At 35.4% G+C, this 25,153-nt stretch overlaps 1 protein-coding gene across 3 annotated transcripts; it reads right to left on the bottom strand.

Moving 5' to 3' along the window:
• Nucleotides 1–11,425: 11,425 nt before the first annotated feature.
• zfand2a (zinc finger, AN1-type domain 2A) lies at nt 11,426–16,093 on the bottom strand. 3 transcript variants are annotated; one of them, XM_044099453.1, is made up of 10 exons: nt 15,898–16,090; nt 15,267–15,359; nt 14,906–15,000; nt 14,231–14,362; nt 13,992–14,143; nt 13,761–13,889; nt 13,595–13,670; nt 13,422–13,498; nt 11,949–12,033; nt 11,426–11,734 (listed from the first exon to the last, which is right to left on the bottom strand). In XM_044099453.1, exons 2-10 carry the CDS (start codon nt 15,319–15,321, stop codon nt 11,696–11,698), a joined length of 840 nt encoding a protein of 279 aa, XP_043955388.1. In that variant the 5' UTR covers nt 15,322–15,359; nt 15,898–16,090; the 3' UTR covers nt 11,426–11,695. The 3 variants fall into 3 exon arrangements, with proteins under 3 accessions (XP_043955388.1, XP_043955389.1, XP_043955390.1); XM_044099454.1 differs by having other exon boundaries at nt 11,593–11,734; nt 11,905–12,033; XM_044099455.1 differs by lacking the exons at nt 11,426–11,734; nt 11,949–12,033; nt 13,422–13,498; nt 13,595–13,670; nt 13,761–13,889 and having other exon boundaries at nt 13,988–14,143; nt 15,898–16,093.
• Between the last annotated feature and the right edge of the window lie 9,060 nt (nt 16,094–25,153).

Below are 25,153 nucleotides of genomic sequence, written 5' to 3'. Positions count from 1 at the left end.
GGAAGTGAAGGGGTCTGAGACAGACAGCGATGATAAATTTAGATTCCCACTATTGGTCAGTGGTTCCAAAACACTGATATTTTTTTAAGCAAATGCTTCATATAAAAATGATAAGTATCTTTGAGAAATAAATTCTCTTTCTCAAGAAAGAAATGTTTTATGATTTTAGTGAGACTAATTAATCACACAAGCTTTTATTTAGGGGAAGGAAGGTGAAAACATTTGAATAGTTTTTACATTATTATTTCTGTTTGAAAGTAGCATATAACTGTAATAATTATGGGTTACTTTTTGTTGGCCTGTCATAAAAAAAATCCAATAATATACACTCGAAATCGCAGTTGTAATGTAACAATTCTGAAAACGCTCAGTTGGCTGTATAAATAATTGTGATTGACTGTTGTTTGGCAATGGCATGGCACACATGTTCAAGAGTATAAATTCACTGGTGATGCTGGCACTTTGTCGACCCTGACTGACGCTGATTCCAACTGAGAACATATTTCACTGCCTATTATTGAAACAGGGCCGCCCCCGATTTACAAAAAGCAGAAGAAAAAAAAGTGAAAGGGAGAGAACAATAGCCTGAGTCAAAGCAAACAGTTTTGTTAGGACAATGATGGAGCTCTGCCCTGACGAAAGGCAAATTAAGATTCAGAAATACCTTTGGGTGTTGTTTCATGTGAATGTTTCCATGGTAACAGCAGATGGATTACCACAAAAGGACGAGAAAAAAACAACAACAAACTATTGATTTGTGTGGCATTTCTCAAGAGTTGCCTACATTGATGCATGAATTATTAAAAAGCAGCTTGCGACAAGAAATCAAACATATTTCTGCTTATTACTCAGAGTGTAGAGCTGTGAGGCCGTGGGGTCTCAGTAGCAGTCTGCCAGCTACTGTTTGCTCACATCAAGTTATTTAAGGCAGATTTCTAACATGCCAAAACTAATTTGCTTACTTATTTTAACATTAAAGAAAGCCATCCATGCTTTTATTATGAAGGCTAAAAAGTGGTTTAAATAAGTGCTTTCTTTAGATTATGCCCTACGTTCTTCTGCGTTCCTGTCACATGGTGATAAATAGAGATAACTGAAACCGTTGGATGTGTAGCCTGTGGGAAAACAGCTCAAGTGTTGACAAGCAGTCAAATTGCTCCTATTACGAAAGTGTGATAAAAATACTGATGGAATCATTATCTTTGAGAGGCTACAAACCCAAAATAAAAAATAAAAAAAATGACACACTGGCATCTCTGTCATTTCAAGCAAACACTCATTAATTAGTGTTCTGCTGCAGGACAACAACAAGCATTTAGGATTGACATCTTACTGTGAAATCAATTAGATGGTGAGTACATGGTTTACATGGGAAGCTTTCATTGGACCTCGCTTTATTGGCCCTGTCTCAGCGCAGGGGATCAATCACAGCAATGTCCTCAGAGGAAATGAGAGGTGCATCAAAGGTGAAGGCTTAAACTTAGCTTCTTACCTCAGCTCATGATCCCTTGAGTGTTTACATTAGCGGGAACTCACAGTGAGCGGGGCTAGTGAAATAAAAGGTTTCTGTCTACATTGTCTCCAAGGATTGATTGGCTTGGCTTCCTGACTCAGTTTCACTTAAGAAAACTGTTTTGTTACAGACTGAGGAGTCTTAGTTAAATTTAACACAGTGAGGACACAAATTAAAAATATTTACTTGACTGATAGGTTTCCTGAATTATCTGCGACACAGATTGGGTGAAACTTTCACACCCAGCTTGGCAATGTTCTTCACTCGCAACTTATATACATATCTAAAGCACCACTTATCACAAACAGAATGGCATTAGGAAGGAATCTTTCCATATTGGAAGCCTCTAGATCAAGTCACAACATTTGAGGTTCATGTTTTTTTTGTGGCTCACATCAAACATATCCCCCATTCATTTGTCCTTAAAAAAATCCATCGATATAACAAAAACAAAATTTTCAGCCTTTGTTCTGGTAGTGCAAAAAACAAATTACAATATTTTTTATGTTTGCCCTATTTTGCCTAGATTTATTGTATTTGTAATAATTTACTATTAAATTATAATATCAAAGCTATTTGCCTGCTATGCAGAGTAGCTTTGCCATCAATCAGGGTTGAAATACCTTGGCTTTCAAAGTTTTTTGATTATTCTCAACTGATGGCCAAACTCTGAAAGTCAACATTGAAAAAATATGCAAATTTCATTTTAAAAGACTGCAGTGAAAACCATCTGAAAAGTTCAAACACTGGAGGCTGATTAAGCATCTTTGCACAGAGCTTTTCAACTGGGAACATAAAAGATGTCAAGTGGGAACATAATTCCAGAGCCAACTGGTTACTTGGCTCATCAGAAGTGTTGTAGCAGGGAACTGAAATTTGATTGCAGAAGGAAATTAGAAGAGAATCGCGGCGCCGCCATGGGTCAGTCCAGGTCTAGGCTACTCACGGTTTCTGATTACCCTCTTGTTGTCATAGAAACTAATGCAGATGATGATATGTCTGCACTTAATATGAAGTACAGCAAATTTGTCTTAGTCTGTGCATTTGGTGGAGTAATATTTGCTTCATTGCATCTAAAAGTGAAGGCAGTACACAGTAAACATCTAGAATCATATTTGTGCATCACTGAAACTTTAGCGCACTGCTTCACATGGTGATAACAGACATTTTACCTCATATTTTAAAATGAGGTAAATATGAACAGCTTTCATCTGCTGTAAGCTGTTCAGCTATTCAGTATGTGTTTAAAATTCCCTTTTATGTGATGTAGATCAGTGTAATCACATTGAAGTCACACACATACGTACAGCCACAGCACAACAGCACAGTGATGGCATGCTGAACAAAGGATTCACTGCTGAACAAACTTTGAGGAAAATTTTTTAATTGCTATACGTAATATGAAACAAGGATTTAACATTACAAAATGTGAAAAAACTGTATGTAATCTTTCCAGATGCAGTGTACATTAGTGGTAACGAGTGTGTTTCTGTTCTAATGTTCTCTTGTTTTCCTAGTCTCCTTTGACCTTTGACATGAGCAAGGCACCTTTGTCCACACAACTGCTGCTTGCTGTTTACTTTCTTTTTTTTAACCTTGGACATTCTAAGAAAATTCCTAGAAGCTGAGTGAGCACTTTCTGAAATTTTCAGAACAACCTGACATCATCAAACAAAAGATACTAAATTCAAAGACTCTAAAATGACTGTCTCTTTCACAGAGTGTGCTTGCATTGTCCATTAGAAGAACAGCTATTTTGCAGAATAGAAAACTTTTAACAAGAGGTGCTGGTGTTTAAGTACAGGGTAGGAAGAAATATTTTATTTAAACAATCCACTGAAAAATGTAGGATTGAGCTGAAGGAGCAGATTCGCCTGGCACTGAAAACAGTGCTTTGTCTTTTATTCATGCATTACTTGTCCTTTTGTCTCTTCTCCAGTGACATTAAAACACTGAGTTTTTTTTTACCATTTTACACCTATTCAATCAAATACCCACTGCAGAGAGAAATCTTCTACTTCACTGCACACTCTTAGTCAAGTGTTACCTCAGGATGACATACCCTGGCTTCAGCTAATCCATGAATTCACTGGAGAGCTAAAACGTAAAGGACAGACAGTAGCTGGAAACCAAATATCATTAAACTATAACATGATGGTTGAGCTATTAATTTGTGAAGAATTTGCCTGACTTGCTAACATAAATGCTTTTTTGGTAACATAAATAATTTGTGCACAGAGACCTTCAGGCCAGTGAGGGGAAAAAAACCCTGAGATATTTCTACTGTTTTTGCTTTCTTGAACATGAGTAACATGAATAAATACAAAAAGCAGTTTTGAAATGATAACTTTGTTAATTAAAAGGAAAAAATCTATCCAAACCAACTTGGCCCTGTGTGAAAATGTAGTAGTAGCCTCCATTAGGAAACTGTGATCAGTCCCATTTGTTGAGTGACTCTTACATTGTTTTACTGCCAAACCCGTAGACTAAAGAAACCTTTTCAACTCCGAGCTAGATTGGTTTGTAGAGCCTTTTCCCTTAATGAATGAAATCATTACTTCAAGACTGCATCTTGTATTTACTAAGGCTACCCTTGTCTGACATTAAAATCTATTTTATCTAAATCTAAGCATGGGGCCAGGGGGAGGTGACATCTGTTAGTAGGGAAATAATGTTTCACAGTACTATAGCTCAGTGTTTCCCAACCCTGGTCCTCAAGGCACACTGTCCTACATGTTTTAGAGGTTTCCCTGCTTTAACGTGCCTGATTCAACTGATTGCAGTTCAACAAACGCCTGTTAATCAGTCATCAATTGAAATCAGCTGCACTGAAGCAAGGAAATACCTAAAACATGCAGGGCAGTGTGCCTTGAGGACCAGGGTTGGGAAACACTGCTATAGCTTCTTACATGTGACCTAGACTTGTTTCTTATTGATCACGGTACACTCTCTCCATGTCCTCGTGCTCTTTGAAAGATTCATGCGGCGCTTGGAAAATGAGAAGCAGCGATAATTACACACAGCAGCATAGTGGCAGAACAAGAAGCAATTAATGGAAGCTGAAGCAGAAACCAAGCCATAGCTTGTGAATGTTGAACTATTTCTCAGTCATCCGAACATAATGAAAAGCAGCTGAAGATCTTGGAAAAATGATTTTTGGTTTGCTTTCTGACTGTAATTGTCAAAACATGGACGAATTTAGCTTTTTTTGGTTCCAGACAACATCTTTAATGTGCCAGCAATAAAGCAATTATATGGTTATCTTGTTTTACTCACAATTAAAACAACTGACTAGATCTTATTTGATTCAGTCAGACTTCCTAATAAGAGTTTTAGTTTTTTAATCAGTCAGTTGAAACAAATTACATTCAAACATCATTTGTTTGACCACTACCTATTCATGTGTGCTTCATGCATAGTGATGTTTACAATGCTTTTACTCTGTCACAAGTTCCTACCTTATTATGACTGAACACTACTCATGTGTTCAATGGCAAAGCAGTTAGAATTATGGGGGAAAATAATAACAGGCAGTTTTGCTCTGTTGGGTTTGTTCCACTTTGATATCTGAATGAATGTCAAGTATACTTATCACGCTGAGCTTCACTACACTTACCGAGTCTACAGCTCGCAATGCTTTATGGCTGCAATTAACATTGTTTCTGCTCAAGTTTTTATGCATGACAGTAAATGGCACTTTGTTCTGGGAGACTAAGCAACAAAAGCATCAGCATTGCACATTGACTGTACTTTAAACCTTAGTTTACAATAAAATACTTGCTACTTACTTGTTGTAGACAGTAGATGTTTTCAATTAATATAAAATTAGTTGGAATCTTTGTCCTATTAAAGCTCCAAGTTATAGTTTGCAGTGAATGGGGAAGGTTGAGTGAGCTGCATTGCGTTTTTGGTCTTGCATCATTGGTGGTGCTACTAGTAAACAAGCTCAGCATCTGATTTATAATAAATGCATGTTTTAGCAAATTAGTCCCTCAACATTCACAGTCTGCTGTCCAGCTGGTTTACCGAAGCAAAATCCTCCAGAGAGCTTTGTAGTTTATTAATTTGCCACAACAGTGTATAGCCTTAGGAGTAAATCCTATAAAGCTTCTTAAGGAGCATGGAGACGGAATTTTGATCTAAATCAATATTTTTTATGTATAAATATAAAAAGAATGCATACAGCTGTAATTGTCTGTTATCTTACAAACTTTTCCACTAGGCCACCCTGGGCATATTTTGAACCACTCTGCTGAGTTCCTGCTGAGTTGTGAAGTGCAACTGGTCTTGCTAGGAAATTGCAGTCACATTAGAGCTCTGAGCTTTTTCCTCTTCAACTTCTAGGCCCTACATCTCCAGTTGCAATTTAGAGCTTTGCTGTCAGCTCCCATGTAAACAATGAAACAAAATATATATATGCCAAAAGACAAGCTAGCCAATGCATTGTTATGATTGTATTATTTTATTTACTGCCTCATAAAATATTCTTTCTCCTTGAGATGTTTCACATTTTGCCATAAATTAAATAATTGTACTTCCTGTACAACGAGTTGACATCTGGAAAGTGCTTGGTCAGATAATCAAAAATAAAATCTAGTGCCTCCAGAAGTCACATAATTAATAAATAATCCAAATGTGTGTATTTCAGTATAATTACCCCTGTTGTTTGAAAGCCTGTTTGAATACATTAGTCAACAGCCTCATTACATCCAAGGAACACACCAGATAGCTCACAGATAAAGTTGTGAAGAAGTTCAAATGAGAGTTAGGTTGTAACAAAATATCTTACGCTTTAATCGTACTATGATGCAAAAAAGGAAGAGACTGAGAGGTAAAGATTTCCAGTCAATCTAACAGGCCTGCCAAAAAGAATATTAATCAGAGATGCAGCCAAGATGCGCATCTTACCTCTGGAGGAGCTCGAGATCTACTGCTCAGTCCAACCATTTATATTGCATTTAGCAGATCCAGATCTGATCTTCATGGAAAAATGGCAGGAAGAAAACATTTGCCGGAAACAGCTCCTGTAATTTGCTTCTAGCCTGTAAAACACAACAAGCAAACTCAATAAATGGCTGCCATTTAGTGTAGAATTTGTACAAATTTCCAGCTTTTGTATGTCTAATTCTCTCAACTTTCAAAATTAATAATAATAATAATAATTAAACTTATTATTCACCAACAAAACAACATAGCAACTGGGTAAAGAAAAATTATATTCTTAGTTTAATTTGCATATCAGCATATATTTTGTCAGAATTTGTACTGTAGATGCTGGATTGGATCACATTACTCCTAGTGAACTCATGTCTCTGCGTGGAAAATGCCAACATAATAAAATGTAAATCCAACACAGATCCAGCCAATAAGCCTTATGATTTCCTTGCGAAAGCTGAAGATTGAAAATGACTTTGAGGCTCTTAGCCTGCCTTCTGCATGACCATAATGGTCAAGGCTTGACCTGAACCAAGAACTGCTCTTAGAATGAAATAGCCTCTTATTAATTCTAAAGCATAGAGCAATATACTGGCTCCCTCAACTCTGAGTGACCCCAGAGAAGCCCAGTTGTGGGCTCTTAAAAGGATTTACAACAGTTTACATATTCATATCTTAGAAGGGGTCTTAGGCATGTAAGCGATAACTTAAGAGAGCAATTGCATACATGGTTGCATGCTGAAATCTCTCTAAACAATTAATGACATCAGTCTTATTCGGCGCTTTACATGGTTACATATAAAAAGCAACCGATGAGTTCACTCTTGTCTATTTACCACACATTTCTTCTTGAGCAACTGAGTCTAAATGTTTTCTTTTATATGACTTTTACATATATTGGGTAGATCTGAATAGCAATGTATTTTACTCTCAGATCTATCCAATAAAATGTGTTTAGTCCTGTTAAAAAAAAATGCATTTTGTTGTTTATAAAAAATGGAAAATAATAAAACTAACCTAAGCGAAAAATTGTCCTCAAATGAAATGGGGTACGTCTTACATAAAATAAAATAATACTTTTGTTGGTATGCAGAACTACATGTTGGTGTCAACACTAGCAAAATATGTTTTTGTACTTTTTCGGTGTATCTCATCTCTTTGTTCTATTTCTCAGTGTGAGAGGACAGCACAGTTGTTTATTCAAATTCAAGACATGTTTTTGTTCTATGTTATTTTGCAACTCTTTTATGTTTAACTTGTATGTTAGTGTGTCACACTATTTCTTTGGATCTCCACATTTTGTTCATTTGTGACCTTTACAAATGGCAAAATGTCAACACCTCAGTATTATATTCCACTGTATTTTTAGAGGAAAGCAGGGCTGCATACTTTTCCACACAGAAACAGTTTGCAGCTATTAGCCAGAAAGCCTTGAAAAAACCCTGCCACAATATCAACAACCATGGGGATTATGTTCACATTCAACAATGTAGTTGTTTAGCTCTCTGAGTGAAGAGTATTGTGTCACAGGAACCAGGTGTGCTTGAACACCCCATCTAGATTTAAAAATTGACTATAATCTGCAAAGACAGGATCGAGGGAGCAGAGGTGAGAATTTTCCATGCAAAAGCTGTCAAGAGTTTAAATGTTTTCTTCACCCACAGAGTGACCTTTAGAACAATGGCAAAGAGAATTTCTTTTGGCAAAAGTAGTAGAAAAAAACCTTGGTTTAATTTTGCTTCTGCAAGAACTTTCTTGTGGAGTTCGTCTCCAATATTTCATAGCAAAAAATCTGCATTTGAAAACTGCAAGAAAGCTCTGTTCTCTGAGCTGCACATACTGTTGAGTCCTTAAACAAAATAGCTTTCTGATTGATCCATTTGCTATAGGTTTGATTACCCAATATCATAATATTTCCAGATTCAACCGAAACTTTTTTTTTGTGTTCATGGAAAATCAAATTTCATTTAATTTTATTACTATAAAATCCCAATTTCACAAAGATTAGAAAATGACTGCAGCAGAAAACACTCCTGCTCTGTCTATGGGTGTTATCAAACTGTCTGATTAATAATTTGAAATTCATGTAATGCGTGTGCTTTATCACAGAGGACATTAAATCTGATCTATGTGATCAGCAGGGTAAGATAATTTGAAATGCTTTGACTTCTGACTATATGTCGCAGCATTGTACAACCAAGCAACTAAATTTGCATTTATTTAAAAGCTTACTTATAGTAGATTGAGAAAATTATGAATATGTAAATTAATGCAGTAAGATGCTGGAACTGATCAAGTTTTCTAGTGCATAACTGCATACCTGAATACAATAATAAAGCATGCTGTGATGGCAAAACTGAAGAATACAATTTGCATGAAAATGAATCTACTCTACAATCGCAGTGCTGCACTTCATTAAAGTATACCTGCAAAACGATGACTCATGTAACCACATCAATGGCATCAGATGATGGTAATTAGATTTTTCTGACACTTGCAAGCTGCTCCAGGTCAAAGGGCATGGCCAAAGAGCTGCTTGCCTCCAAACTGTGCCTTTTAATTACCATTATATAAATGGATTTGGACAGTAAGTGTCACCACACTATTTTTCAGCTCTGCTCTTTAACTACTTTAAAGGTTACTCATATTAAACAACTATGTAGGTGGTTGTTTTGTATATTCATTATGTTAATGGAAGATATGGCAAAAGATATTGGATAAAAAGATTTTAATTACAGTGATGTGCGTAAGAAGAAATTATTGCAGTGCAAATTTACTCTGGTATGGATATGGGAATAAATTGGGACCATTATTGGTGCCTTACTGCCCCCTGCTGTTTATTGTGTAAATAGATTTTGCCTACATAAATCTGACCAGAGCTGGTTGGAGAACCCAGAAATTCTGCTCAAATGATGCACTACATCAACATATTTTACTCAAGAAAACATAGCTGTCCAAGAAATTACTTAGGAAAAAAAGCGCTAAGTAAAACAAACAAATAAAAAAAATAATATTCATGGATTAACAATAAAAAAACCAAGGCTTCATTGATTACGTATTGTTTTGGCTTAATATTACTAGGCACACCCATGACTTTTTAGATCCAAAGTTCTATGATCTACAAAAAGAGAAAATAAGAGTCATATTATGCACAATTTAAAGAAATTCAAGGAATTATAATGAAAAAGAAATGTCATTCATCAGTTTTGAAAAGGGTTAAATGACATCTGTAAGACTTGTTTTTTTCCAGCAACCTGTGACAGCACAGTGAGAGCTATCACAGGAAACAAACTGTCATGAACCTGAGAGGTATACCTATAAGAATTACTCCAAAAGTTTATCAGCGTCTCATCTAGGAGGTTGCGAAAATGACATCAAACCTTCTTTAAAAGGACTGCAGTAATATAAGGTTCAATAATAATAAAGAAGAAATCCAAAGGGGAGAATACTTCTCTCTGCTTGTGAGCTTTACTCCGCTTTACTTTAATAACTTTTTTTGGGAAAAACAAACAAACAAAAAAAAAACCTCAGAAGTAATTTTACTACACCATACTTTTTACTCTCACTTGAGTGATATTAAGTATCACTACTCTTTCTTCAGTAAAACTCTACCCACTGTTAGTAAATTAACTGCATGAAGAACAAACATTTTAACCAAAAAATACACCAGACACAATTAATACATCATACCTACTATAAGCATTTATATATTAGGAAAAAAAAAGTATTCATAAAAGTCTCTTTCGCTTAAAATGTTGTAAAATATTGCTTTGTAGTTATGTTATTACTATATATACATTTTATTTTAGTCTCTTGCATACTGGAATTTGCACAACTTTATATTTCTTTATGTCATTTTAATAGAAGTAAGTGAGATCTGCAATACTTAGATGATTTTCTGGGTTTTGAGATTTTTTGGATCATTTGTCAATTTAGTTAAATAAGTTCATTCAGTTTGATTTTAAGTATCTTTGACTACTTTGTGTTAGATAGGTCCTATTTAAGTCATTTTTTGATTATGCACATCTGGCAGTAATCAGGCTTACTGAACTCAGCTTTAAAAAAAAATTGGTAAAAATGCTAATTAGTTTATTCACAATCATGAATTATTAGTTTAAGGGATGTATTTTGATAAAAGGCCGAGGAAGCAATGTCTTTTTCCCTTAAGAAATTATTAGATGGCCGCTATTTAGTATATCCCCAGGTGATCTTTGTCTAGTATTAAACTATATTTGAAGAGATAAAACAAGGTAAAGAGAGCAAAACCAGAAGAGATTTGTAAAGGGGCAAATACTTTCTCCACAGTGATGTCACCAGTAATGACTAAACTTTGTTCCGTTAACCCTTTATCTCCAAATGTCTATGTTGAATTATTATTGTGATCTAAACTGCAGAGTGAATCAGTGAAACATTTCTCTCAAGTGTTTTGAATAAATTGACATTCTGATAATTACTACAGTCTGAGCAGCAAAAGACTATTGTGATAAAACTTGATTACGACAATTAAATTGAGTTGATTTGATATGCTGCATTTCACAACAAAATCAGCAGTTTAACATCGCTCATAATGATGTACTTTGTGTAACTCTAATGCAGTTAGCAAAAAATAAATGTTGATTTCATTGTCATCAACAGTAGAATCAATTATTTCCAGTTCCATTTATCTCTTGTATTACCCATGCTTTTATCTTGTTTACATTTGACTTGAAAAGCAATCAGCCATTTTCTAATTAAAGATAAAAAGCAAAAAACCCAAACAGCTAAATTTAGGAAATGTGATTATGAATATTCCAGGTCAACACAACAAACAGTCACACACAAAGAGGCTGTGCTAGAAAACATCCTCTCACACTGACATTTCCCACTAAAAGCATGCACAAATTTATTCCACCTCACTCCTCTGATGGACTTCCTGAGCCGCTTTAACAAGACTAGCACTTTAGATGAGTTGCATTAAATTACACTCAAAGGACAAAGTTAAAATTTAAGTGCACCTTTAATTTATTCAATATCTGTATCATAATAGAGTCATCATTATAGGCATATAAAATATTCACAACTAATTTATTAAAAATGACAGATCCTGCTGAAAAGTGTATGTGCTTATATGTGGAAGATGGCAAGATTGCAGCAACTTTTAAGAGCAATTCTTCATGGTACAATCAATCATTCTGGGTACTGACATCTGAGAAGTACATTATCTAGCAAACAATTAGCAAAGCTTGAAGCATAAATGGGGCTCCAAGACTAAGAAAGGCAGCAGGTGGACTGTTTGGTCTCTCTTCCCTAAAGAGAAAGGAGAAAGAAAACCCAGTTAGAAACAAAGAATTTTCATCCACACATTTTCAAAAACCTATTAGAAATTTGATGTAAATTAGCCTTTCATCTGCTGCTAAAAAAACCAAAAACACAAAAGTTCAGAAGCGGATGGGTTGCCATGACAACTGTGTACCTACATGTTTTCCTGTAAGCATGCTACTGGTGCCTAAATTCCAGGTACCTGTTGCCTCTGTTGCTGGCGTCTGTACTCTTCTTCGCTGGCGGCCAGAGCCTGAGCCAGAGCCTGGTCCTCCTGCTCCTGAGGGCTGAGAGGAAAACATCCTGGAGTGAAAACCCCACAAACTGGACGACATGCATAACGGTGGATCCTTGAGTTTGATTCAAGTGCAACCTTATTGAAATTATTTAAATAATCACATAAGCCTGTTTTGTTCGACAAATACTAAAGAGCCACGCCTTTGTGATGGTTCAAATCTGTAAGCAGAGCGCTATAAAGGCTGTTTTTCAGGTTTCTTTGTTTATGTGGTTTTTCTCCTTTGCACTTGGTCTACGCTACAAGAAAAATGTGCCGTTTTTGACCCACTATTAGCAATGCATTACATCATTACTTTAATTCAAATCTGAAACAGAGCCAAGTCGGTTTCTGGATACCAACTAAAAAAGATTATTCATATTTCTTCATACAATGACATACATTTGATCACCTTTCAAATAATTCAGTTTATTTTATCATCATTTATATGTAATAGACCAAGCAAAAAAACCACACACACACACACACACACACACACGCACATTAAGTGGAAGGGAAGAGAAACACTGTTTTCTATTTTTTTTTACATATAAAATCTGAAAAGTGTGGCATGTATTTGGATTCAGCTCAGTATAAATTCCAGAGAAACAGTTGCCTTCAGAAGTCACAAAGATAAATAGCAATTTATCTTTGTGTGTAATTTTATCTATACATAAAACCAGCTGTGATATGGAGGCCTCAGTGGTTTGTTAGAGAACATTACTGAACAAAGAGCACTGTAAAGTCCAAAGGTCACACCACACAGGACAGGGTTACATTCTAAAACTATCTCCACAACTTTGAACACCTCACAGGCCCAACCAATAAAGAATGCTATTTTTGTCAGCATTAAACATTGCTCAATAACTATCAAAACCAAGCAAAAGATGGAAGCTGAATTAGAGAATGTTTATAAATTCATGTAGATTCTAAAAATGCCTTTATGTCCTTTTGGAACATTATCATAACCTTCAGAACAATATTGCTGGATATGCTCATCATTCACAGCAACAAGGGGAAAATCAACCATAAATGACCTGGGAGACTGTAAACCACCTGAACAGTAAAAACAGCATCTAACCAGAGTTCTGGGTTTAAAAATTAATGTTCAGTTATAAAAGGATTCTGCATGCATTTGTGAAAAGACTTTTTTAGCATATAAAGAAAACGTTCATTTCACAGCTAAACAGGGACGATGAAGATCTAAGCGGCAATCCTGAAAATTAAATGCAGAAGCAGCTTGCCATATAGGCCAACTATCATACCCACCCTTGTCACTGAGAAACACCTGCAATCTGCATTTCAACTATATTATATACACACACTACGGATTTACTTAATAAGCAACTAAATGAAGAGGAAGATAGGGAAAACCAGAGGCACTTTGTTAACGTAACTCACCTGAGGGTTGGTTGAACAGCTGGCCTCGAATCAGCCAAAGACATCTCCAGCGCTCTTTGTAAAGCCTGCTCCTCTGTCTGAAGTGACAAGGTAGAAGCAGAATGTTTGAGTTCACTTTTAATATACTAGTGGTTACTTTACATAAGGTGATTTCATCAAAGTTGTGTACATACCATGCCAGCCTGAAAGGATGCCGAAGAAGGAATTACATTCTGTGCTGAAACAGATGTAGGAATCTGCGGGATAGAACTGGGAAAAGCAGGAATACAATGTGTTAAATAAAGTATATATATATTCAATATGTCCATTACTGAACAAATGTGGGGTAGCAACACTCACCCTGAGCTGTAAGCTCTGTTGTTTACAGTTACGCCATTAGAAACAGGCCGAGGGTTTTCTGAAGCAGATGAACGAGAACTAGAGGCAGACGAAGAGGAAGCACCTTGAGACCTCATTACAGCAGCATGTCTATGGAAAAAGCAAAAAAAAACTTTAGTCATTAGGTTCAATGTGATAATTCAGAAAAAAAAGGAAAAGCATTTTCAGAATACTTAGGACAACTGTACTCACCCAGATTTGGAAAGAGGCTTCCCATCAGTCTTACAGTCGTGGTCTAGTGGGTGTCGATGTTTGAGACAGTAATTTAAATGACACTGGTCGCAGGTAACTCGTATCATTTCCTTTTGTTTACAGCCACCTTTAGAACATTTATTTGTGAATATCTGAAGAAAGAAAAAAAAAACACCAGTTATCACTGTTTTTGATTACGTTGTGCCACATGATTAGGGGGAACTCTGCATTATTTTAACCTTCCTCTTTCTTTGCGCAGGGTCTGATTTGCAGTCCCGGTCGATGTGTTCTCCCACTTTTATGTCGGGCATTTCGCCTCTTTTGATGGGAATGGGAGTATTACACAACGGGCAAACTGGAACCTGGACATCCTGCAAGAACATACACAACAGTATTAAGCAAACAAAGGAACAAACTAGAAAATTGTATATAGAACTCAAAAACATTCCAATTCAACCAATTCATTTTCAAAACCAAGGCCCATAAAATCTACAGATTCTGATTGATTCTCCAAGCAACATTGCTACTAATCCACATGAGTTGTTTATATGGCTACTTGTTGTCACAGTTTAATACGTGTGGAATACGTTACTGGCTTCACAAGAACAACCAAGCTTAGGTTAATACGTTTTGGATAATGCTGTGTGACCTAGATTACATTAAAATAAATGGGACAACATATGACAAGATCAGTACATTGGGTAGATCAAATAGACATAAATGTAATTCAAAAGTAATCTCATAAAAGTAAAACCCATGGTGTAATTGTTTGTCCAGAAACATTTTGTAGTAATTGGATGCATTAATTAAAAGATGAATACAATGAGTATTTTTTTTTCATAAAGTTTTTATTGAAGAGGATAAAAATCAGGCCTGAACATAAGTTCATATTTTATTAGGTTTTATCAACTCACCTTTTTGTAGGATGATGTACATTTGTGATTTGCATAGGTGATGTGATCCTTACAGAAAATCTCCTGACAGGCATCACATCTCATTGGAAGAAAATCTGCAATCAACAAGCAGTATTTTATGAGGGAACAAGTTTATCAATCAATCACATTTTATTTGTATATCATCATTCAGCAACAAGGCATTTCAACGTGCTTCACATCATAAAAACACAAAAATACAAAGTCATACAACACACAGTCAAGAATTGAAACATTAAATTTTATCAAGCGCCATCATTATACATCAGCTTATTGATTAATGTTGATTATCTTTCCAGTCAAATAACATCAACAAAATGTTTTTATTTGAGACTTTATTCACCTAAACGCTTGCAGGTCTTCTCAGAGCAGTGCTCTCCCAAATCTGGAAACTCCATTTTAATGGGTCTTCTGATGAAAATGACTGGTTTTTATTCTGAAAAAGACAAATAAATAAAAAACTTAAATAGATGAGAAGCTAGCAGTTCTTAGAACTGGTCTCCATTGTAATAACAATGAGGCTTTGGGGATAGTCATGAGTCACATGATTATCAGTCTGCAGACCAACAATGAGTTTGCTAAATTATTAGCAAGCGGCTAAGCTAAGTTCGATCAGACTCACAGATGATCGATTAACTAATAGCTCAAGTTATCCATTATTCTGTTAGACAAACAGAACACAAGAACTTCAAAATGAGAGAGATTTTTGCGATAAGTAATACATGTTCACAATGTAACATGAATGAATTATAGTAACAAGATATAGAAATTAAGCAACTACTTAATTTACCCAAAGTGAGCAATAACACATATCTCTGCTAAATTGAAAGAAGCGCCAACACCACACAGTATAGTTCTCCATAAATGTCAATAACAAATACTAAAAACAAATCTTGAATATTTATGGTTAGAATGTATTCTCACGGCTGGCTTCTTTGCTACGCTAGCAGCTAGCCTCAGCTAGGTTTACTCACCAGTCGCGGCTTTCTTCTCGGTCTTTGGTTTTGTAAAAAGAAAATCAATGTATTCTTCCAGCCAATATAACTCTATAATTTATCAAAGTGTTTTAGTCTGTAGTTTTAGTCTGTAGACCCTGACGTCTGCTGCCTTGTTTGCGAAGATCCTCGTCTGTTTAGCTGTGTCACGCACTGTCCACTTACGTCAAGACGCCGCTGATGTCATGCTCGCTACGTCGTAATGGAAGGCGTGGTTTCTAAGGCGGTCGTAGAAATTTCAAGAAAACTCTTGAGTGACCCAGATTGTTCAAATAAAATTATGAATATTGTGTTTAGTAAATCTGTATGGAAGCCCGTTTCCGCCACTCTGCTAAAAAAAAAATAAAAAAATTATCTCATTATAATGAGATAGTATCTCATTATTTTGAGATACTATCTCATTATAATGAGATACTATCTCATTATTTTGAGATACTATCTCATTATAATGAGATACTATCTCATTATTTTGAGATACTATCTCATTATAATGAGATAGTATCTCATTATTTTGAGATACTATCTCATTATTTTGAGATACTATCTCATTATTTTGAGATACTATCTCATTATAATGAGATAGTATCTCATTATTTTGAGATAGTATCTCATTATTTTGAGATAGTATCTCATTATTTTGAGATAGTATCTCATTATTTTGAGATACTATCTCATTATTTTGAGATAGTATCTCATTATAATGAGATAATTTTTTTTATTTTTTTTTAGCAGAGTGGCGGAAACGGGCTTCCATAAATCTGAAATAGAATCTACTATGAAGGAAAAAATCTGACTGGAAGCGTTTTTTTGGAGGAGGGGACAAAAGCTTGTCACTTGTTTCAAATACTGCTGAAGAAAGTGGAAAAGAGAGTCAATAAAAACACCTATCACAACGAACAGCATTCAGAGGTTAAATAAAACTTTACAATCGGTGGGCTATGGTGAGTGTAGCATGGACATGGAAATTGTTTAACAGAATAATACAACGTGAAAAATAAAGGGTGAGTGAGTATAGAGAAACATTTAAACAAGAATTAAGGAAATATAATGTTGACATATTAAAGATGAATGTTGACTAAACACGAACAAATGAGTAAAATATTCATAATTCTTTTTAAGTAAACAGGATAACATGCATGAATAGATAGTTAGATGAGACATACTCGGTTAACACTTCACCACAGTAGATTCAAGAAGAAAATTCAGATCAGTTGAAACAATTTTAAAATAAGAGCAAATAGTCATGACAGTGGTAAAACTGTTACCTTTTTAAAATGTTTGAGTTAATATTTAGTTACACATAAAACGAGTTGAAAATTACTGGAAAGACTGTAATGTGTCAGAGAATAAATTAACAGAAAACAATGATAAATATAAGAGAAATAATAATCATCGTCCCTGAATAGCAACAGTTCAAACTTTCCTTGCTCCTTTTGACCTTTTTAATTCTTGTACTCAAATAAAAAATCACATTATCATAAATTAATATTTATTCCTTCATATTCATTACCCTCATTTGCTAAAGCTGTTACCAACATAAATAGTATTTAAAACTTTACTGAAACAACATAAGTCTTTTCCATGTAAGGATTTAATGGAGGGTGGCTCCCTCCTGCCGTCTGGGAGGTGTTACAGAAGCCTACGGACTAGAACCACCAGGCACTGGAACAGCTTCTTTCCCACAGCTGTCATGCTTTTGAACACCTCCTGACATAAAACATAAACTATAAGGACTGTACTCCCCTATCCTCTCATACAATAATAACACATAGACTATCCTCTCTCACACACACACACACCACAGACTGTTTTCCTCACACACATATGCAATCTGTAAATCCCATCTGCCATTATTTATCTTGTATTATAAACCTACTAATACATATATAATAAATTTCCTAACATTGTTGAATATTCTGTATAATCTGTATAATCTGTGCATATAGCTCCCATATTTATATTTATATTTATATTTATATTTATATTTATATTTATATTTATATTTATATTTATATTTATATTTATATTTATATTTATATTTATATTTATATTTAGTCTTGTACACCTGTAAATAAATATTTATATCCTGTATAGCACTTCTGGATAGATGCAAACTACATTTCGTTGCTTGTACTTGTGACAGTGCAAAGACAATAAAGTTGAATTCTATTCTATTCTATTCTATTCTAATAGTCATTCATTTGGACAGTTGACATTACATACCCAAGCTCTGTTAGTTAATGCATTTATGGTTTCATTAGATTTGTGTGACACAAATTCTCTTAAAATCTAAACTTTTAATGAGCTTAGGAGCCCTGAAACAAAAAGACATTATTTGCATCTCTGCTCTTTTAAATGCAGAGTAGGCTACCCTAATTTTGATTGATACAATCAAAATCAATCCGCTTGATATAATTTTGGTCTCCAGCTGTGACCTTTCTGTCATTTATGTAAATGCACTCAGCAAGGTACTTGTACCCTAATTAATTTGGATTTTATTATTGGTCTTCACTACAAAAGTCCATATTCAGTTTGACAAGACTGGAATAAAATGTTTGGTGTGTTTATTAACATAGGCAAATGAGACATTTTGAATAAAATGATTTGAAAGCTGTGTTGATAGAAAATAATAATACACATCATGATAATATTAGTGCTGCTCCACAATTCTGCATTATGACTAATGCATACTGTACTGCATTAGGCTAACCTAAATACACTCACTAAGGAAATTTGTATTGCATTCAGACAACTCAAAACAGAGGAACTGAAAGTTGACATTAAATGCAATATAACACCCCGAATGCATGAAGTGACGTTGATCATATACTATTAATTAATGTATGACTTGCCTTTTTTGCTTAATGCAAGAAGCATAGTTTGGAATAAAAAAAATAGCACAGTGAATTATGTTTCCCTTTGTTCTCTGTCTCTAACACTTTGACAGATAAAAACACTATTGTAGTAGAATAATATAAATGCTGAAATATTGTGTTTTAGTGCAGTGACTGCAGCACATATGGCTTGCATAGTGGAGTAGTAGATAGGACTGCAGAAAAAAAATCCAGGTTTGACTAAACGCCTGCGCTCGTTCTGAATAGTTTTCATGCTCTCCATGTGCATGGTTAGGTTTTCTTCAGATGTCCCAGGTTGATTGGTCTCTCTGAATTTTGCTTAGGTGTGAGTGTGTATGCATGTTTGTTCTGTGTGTCACTGGGTTTCCCCTTTGATGGTGTGTCAACCTGTCCAGAATATACTCTGATCCCCTCTGAAAAACACTGCACAACCAGTAGATAATGTATAGCTTCAGCTCACCAGTTACAATTTTTACTTTTCAGTGGTTCCTAACCATTCTCAGATTACATCTATACATAATATCATAAGTAATGCATATAATTCCCTGGTCCATGAAGTTCTTAAATTACTACTGAGTGGTTCTCTGACAAAGTGATTGTTAATGACCCATCAGCTAAAGAAATATTTATCTGCCTTCTGTGTTAAATAATTGAATGCCCAATCAGTATTTGAAAGTACAAAAGTTCACAAAAATGTGCATAACTCACTTTTATTAAAAAGTGTGAAAGAGCCATATAATTTCAATCTTACACTCTGACATTAATAATTTAAACTCAAGTCCCATAATCCAATGAAATGTACAAAGAATGTGCTTTAGATGTTGTTAAATTCAGGATTGGTCTGTTACCCCACATGTGAGCACACTTTGGGTTAAAATTGATTTCAGTATTGTTTTTTATTGGACACAGGTTAGCCCTTAAGAAAATGTTGGCTTGAAACGACTTATCAAACAACATTTTGGTTGTGTGCAAGGCTTGGGAGTGTCTTTCCAAGATTTACCAGTTGGTGGCAGCACTGGTCTTCATGAAAAGTACAGCTTAGAGAAGGAAAGAAAAAAAAAACACGACGAACGAGGAAATCAACATAATTGTGACCACTAGAAATATTACATGTGTATATAGTCATGACAGCCTGAGATCTATAGTTTTTCTTTTTCTTTATTTCCAACTAAGAGCATAAAACTTCTTCACAAAGAAGTAATGGGCACTCAAATTACCTATGAAGTGCCCATTACTTGGGCACTCCAATTATTATTCACTAATTATTCACAAAATTATGAATAATTATGAAATTATTCATAATTTCCTTTAAACATTTACAAAGTGGTGCTTTGTAAAAAGTGACAACACCATTTTTTTTGGCATTTAACAGTTTACAAACAAATGTTCGATCTGTATTTTGTGATTTTAAATGACAGACTGTGCAATATGAAGTGAGAGGACCTAGAAGGTCACACTCTCAACTCTTTTGCAGCTCCACACCAGTCTCTTTTAGGTATTCTCTCAGTAATTAGCTGACCAGGTACCATGTCTCTGAGCAAAAGAGCATCCTGACAGCATGATGTTACCAGCTGCTATCAGGTTTCCTAATGGGGATAGAGGTTTCAGAGTGATGCAACGAATTAGATGTTGTTCTTGGCTCTTTTGTGACTTCTTAGGTTAGTCATTTCACCGCCGGCAGTAAAATGAGAACCTGAGAAAGTTCACCACTGTTTCATGTTTTCTGTGTAAAATGGCTCGCACTTCAGGTTGTTGGATTCCCAAAGCACTAATAATCGATTTACTACTCTTTCAAGATTGATGGCTGTCAGCTACTTTGTTTCTCAACTGCTCTAAAATTTATGTTGCTTGGTGCATGATGTGTTGCTTTCCTATTATTAGACAAGTTCTGTCTAAGCAATTTATTGAGTCTGGCAGTAAGTAGTGTTAGTAACTATTAAAGTAAACTTTTTTATAAACATTGCACATACATTGCAGTGAATGTAAGTTAACACTGGGGGCAAAGAAATTCTTGCACAAGCCCAAGTTGTCTTGGGTAGCATTTCTACCTTAATAAATTACATGACCATTTGAAAAACACTCTCTGTATTCATTCAAGTTACGTGCTTTTCAAAATGTACTTGATCTAAAACATAATGTACTAACAAAAAGTAAAATCAAAAAAGAGCTGTAAGAAAGCTAAAAATTTGTAGGTATGTGCCCAGTTGGCTTTCCTGACAAAAGGCTATTACATTGTTACCACCGATAGCCTGTCCTGGTGTTATGTACTCTCTATATAGTGAAGCAGAATGACTCCTCAGACCAGGCTGCCCTCTTCCCTTGCGCCATTCTCAATTTTTGATGCTTATGTGCCTACTGTTGAAGGCTTTTTCCATTGGATAGAGGTTAGCATGCACCCTGACAGATCTGCCATGTCAGATCTTCAATTCTGCAGGCACACACACACATACACGCAGGCACACACAAAAGAATCCTGCAATGTGTAATCTGATATCTTTCAATCAGAACCAAAACCGTCTTCTTATGCGATTTGAGCTGAGGTAGCTCAGCCACTAGAGGGCAGAATAGGTCTTCCTGGTTTAGCACTGGTTTTGATGTTTTGAGAATTCAACACACCCTCATGGAAGGGTCAAGGATACAATGGCTTAGGTGTCAGATAGAGGCGTTTAAAGAGATGTTATAACAAAGATGAACCTAGGAGTGCTAGAACAGTTGTGTTTTTGTGCAATTTCCGTTATTGAATGACGAAGTCAACAAGAAAATCCAAACATATTTCCTGTACATAGTTTTTTTTCCTTCCAAATTGTAAAAATCCATACACACACCATTAAAGTCTATGTTTTGTATCATAGAATTAACTAACTTTTCTTTCAAAGTAAATTTCCAAGATTTACTTTGAAAGTTCAATGGCTTGTGCACTTATAGAACCGTCTATAAAATACTCTGTCAAATTGAAGAAGTTGTGACATTGTCAGCAGTCCTCTTCCAAGTAATATGAAGCGGAAACACTAAACGCAGAAGCACAGCAACTTTTAAAAACAATATTTTTAGAAGATGGCTCCAAGTTCTTTTAAACTTCAATTAATAACTGCAGTTAAAGTATGCATCTCTAAGAAATGTTCTCTGCAAACAGTGAACAGTTTGCACCCCCTTCAGTACAAATGCGATGTTAGAAGTTTGGAGGTTTGGCTGCTAGAAAAAAAGCTTTGGTTGAAACTATCCAATCATGTTTTAGCGCAAGTCCTATACGCACATGCAGAGATTAATGCGCAGATGATCCATAACATAGTGACAGGACTACTTGTTTAAATGCACCTATTCAGATTTTCACCAATCCATATCCATTTGGGATTATATCCAGGGTGGCTTAAAATTGGGTGAGGCAACACTACCCCCTCCCCCCTTATATTCCTGTAGAGTTGAATTATTAGATTGAAGTTGAATAATAAGCACTGAGTCAAACAGCACACCCTTCATCTGCGGAGCTGTAATTAACGGGGGCAAAACGCAGGCGGTGGCGAAGGGAGGAAAAAAAAAAAGCAAATTATTCCACACAAAGGCTTCTCACAAATTGGCGTCACCATTTCTCAAATTATATCATTACTATATTTTGAAAATGTTAATCTGTTGAGCGGATTTCCCGGGGGAGTTGAGTAAATTAGTTCTATTTCCGAGACTGCCTCTCTGCAAAGGCACGGCAGCGACAAGCACCTCTGATTTGCTGATTACAATTAGACTCCCCAGTTTGGGCTCCTTCAAGCATTGATAATTTTCGGCATATTAAGCACGTTTTAGCAAAGGTGATAAGTCAGTTTTAATTGAAATGAAATTATTATTCTAATGGAAGTTTGGTTATTATTATTAGGAGGCACTAGTCATTCTCAGCTTCATTTTTAATATATAAATGCTGGAGAGTCGGAAAAAAAAGATTTTGAAGGGCATTAGGGTGTCAGGATTGAATGAGGTAATTTGAAGGGAATTACTTTCTCTTCTATCAGAAATGAACTGAATTAAAAGTCCAAATCAATCGCTTTCACTTCTCCATTCTACTTTGACAGCGGCACAATTACAGATAATTAGATGGGAGGAAACTTTTAATTGTGGGATTAGAGGGAGAGAGAATTCGGAGGATCAGAGAGAAAATTTCTAGGCAGAGTTTCTTCCTTAAAATCGAATCAAAGGATTTGCGAGCTTAAGATGGCACCCAGCTTTTCTTTTTTTCCCCTGCTGTTTAATTGGAACTGCATCTAGTTCATCCAAATCATCCAAAACAATTAATTTTTATTTAATTCTATAATTATCATCAAATCGAATAATGTGCAACCTAATTTAGATAGTTAAAAATTAACGTGCGTGAAGTTAATTGAGTAATTAAACTCCTAAACTGCTGCCTATTAATTTGCCTGCCTAATTAAAAATGAATGTGATTCTGTGCTGCTAAAGTAGGCATCATTATTGGATGGACTGGTTGATAAGTCCTGTGTCTTATTTTGGGAATGGGGATTTAGGTGGATCATGTGAACACCTATGTTAAGTTGGCATGCTGAATTTCACTTTTCTGTTTTATCTGTTATGGATAAAGCAAGTGCGCAGCTGCAAAATCCTCGGGCTCCAAAGAGAGGATATCAAGAACGCAAGATGGTGGCATTCAGGACATGTGTTTGGAAGAAAGTGAAGGATAAACACCAAAAAGAGAGAACTTTTATAGACATGGCACCTGTCCCTGTTATTTGCAAAACTGAGAGCAAAGTTTGAGTGTTATGGGAAGACTTTCTTGTCTTTCTTCACCTCTGCGCTCAGTAGTTGATTTTGCCCATATCCAATCATCCACCATAAAAGCTCCCTTCAGACTGTAGCTGAAGTTAGTACGTCCATAAGTTATTTCAAATAGAGGAGACATAAAGCGTATAACATCAAACTTCAGTCGTCAGTCACTTCTTTCAACGAGACTTTGAAACAAATTCTAATCAACACAGAAGTTTTATAACGCAAAGTGTGAGGAGTGATACAAAGCGCAAAGCAGAAAAGCAACCATGAAAAAGACCAGTACTTCAACTTTTACATACTTAACAATGTGAGTTATTGCATTAAACTGTACAAGGATGAAGATCTCGCAGTGTCTGTATAGCTGTCAGCGTACACCAGCTTTCTCCCCTATATCTAATCTCTTGGCAAGTAAATCAATTAGCCCATATGCAATATTTTTCTATTGATTGAGATCTACAACATGTTGTCATCTTAACAACTCCAAAGGAGAAGAATTTTTTTCATATTTTAAAAAAGCATTTCCATCTTTGAAAAGTTGCCATGATCAGACACACACATACACACACACACACACACGCACACACACACCCATACACACACACAAAAGGTAACAAGGCAGGGCAGCACCGCATCTGAATGCTGGCCTTGTTCGCCTTATTATCGGGTTAATTAAAGCTAGAATCTGACAATGTCACCCGTTGTAGAAAAACGGATTTGAATGCTGCGTCTCTGGAGACTGTGTCAAGGGGCTGCTTTGCACTGAGCCCCTGAGCTCCTCAGCTGGGGTGATGCACACAAATATATATATATTCTCTGACCTCCTACATATGTAGGTGACGGGAAGCAATTATTGAATTTTTGATGTGCAAAATTGAATGACTGGGGAGGAATAATTCATAAGGTTGTGTCCGTGTGGGCTGAAATTAAAAGTTAAAAACACAAAAGAGTAAGCGCTCGCTGCTGTTAAAAAAAGAGACTAAGATGGATAAATGGCCGAGATCATTTCTGAGGAGTTCATTAAAATGGAGGGCTACACGCTGAAATGCAGAGGGTTGTTATTTGGGCTTGGGGGTCAAGTGACGAGCGGATTATATACTTCCTCATAATAATATTAATTAAACAATTTGCATGCTAATAGGGTAACAATTATCGCAGCTTCTGTTGAGAGATTCAGGTTATTACAACATGCCAATCCAGAAGCCAAGGGTCAGGGAGGGAGTGGGGTGTGAAATTTCAACTCTGATTAACATTATGACAGCGCCAGACTTGGAATAAATAAAGTCGAATTAATTATTTGTAAATAATAATAATAAAAAAAGAGTAAAATAAAAATTAGCTGAAATGATTTAGGCAGACCACATATGGAAAACAGGCTGAAGTGTTGAATAAAGTCTCATTCTCGTCTTTCCTCATTTTTTTTTTGGTGTATATATATATATATATATATATATATATATATATATATATATATATATATATATATATATATATATATATATATATATATATATATATATATATATAATATTGCATATATTGAACTCACTGCTTTAACTTTTTTTGATAGTCCACCTGTTTTAATGTGCAAAAAACAACAACAAAAAAACCTCATT

Source organism: Gambusia affinis, linkage group LG19 (genome assembly GCF_019740435.1).
Source record: "Gambusia affinis linkage group LG19, SWU_Gaff_1.0, whole genome shotgun sequence".
Lineage (NCBI taxonomy): Eukaryota > Metazoa > Chordata > Actinopteri > Cyprinodontiformes > Poeciliidae > Gambusia > Gambusia affinis.
This window is presented reverse-complemented; position numbering and strand designations above follow the sequence as displayed.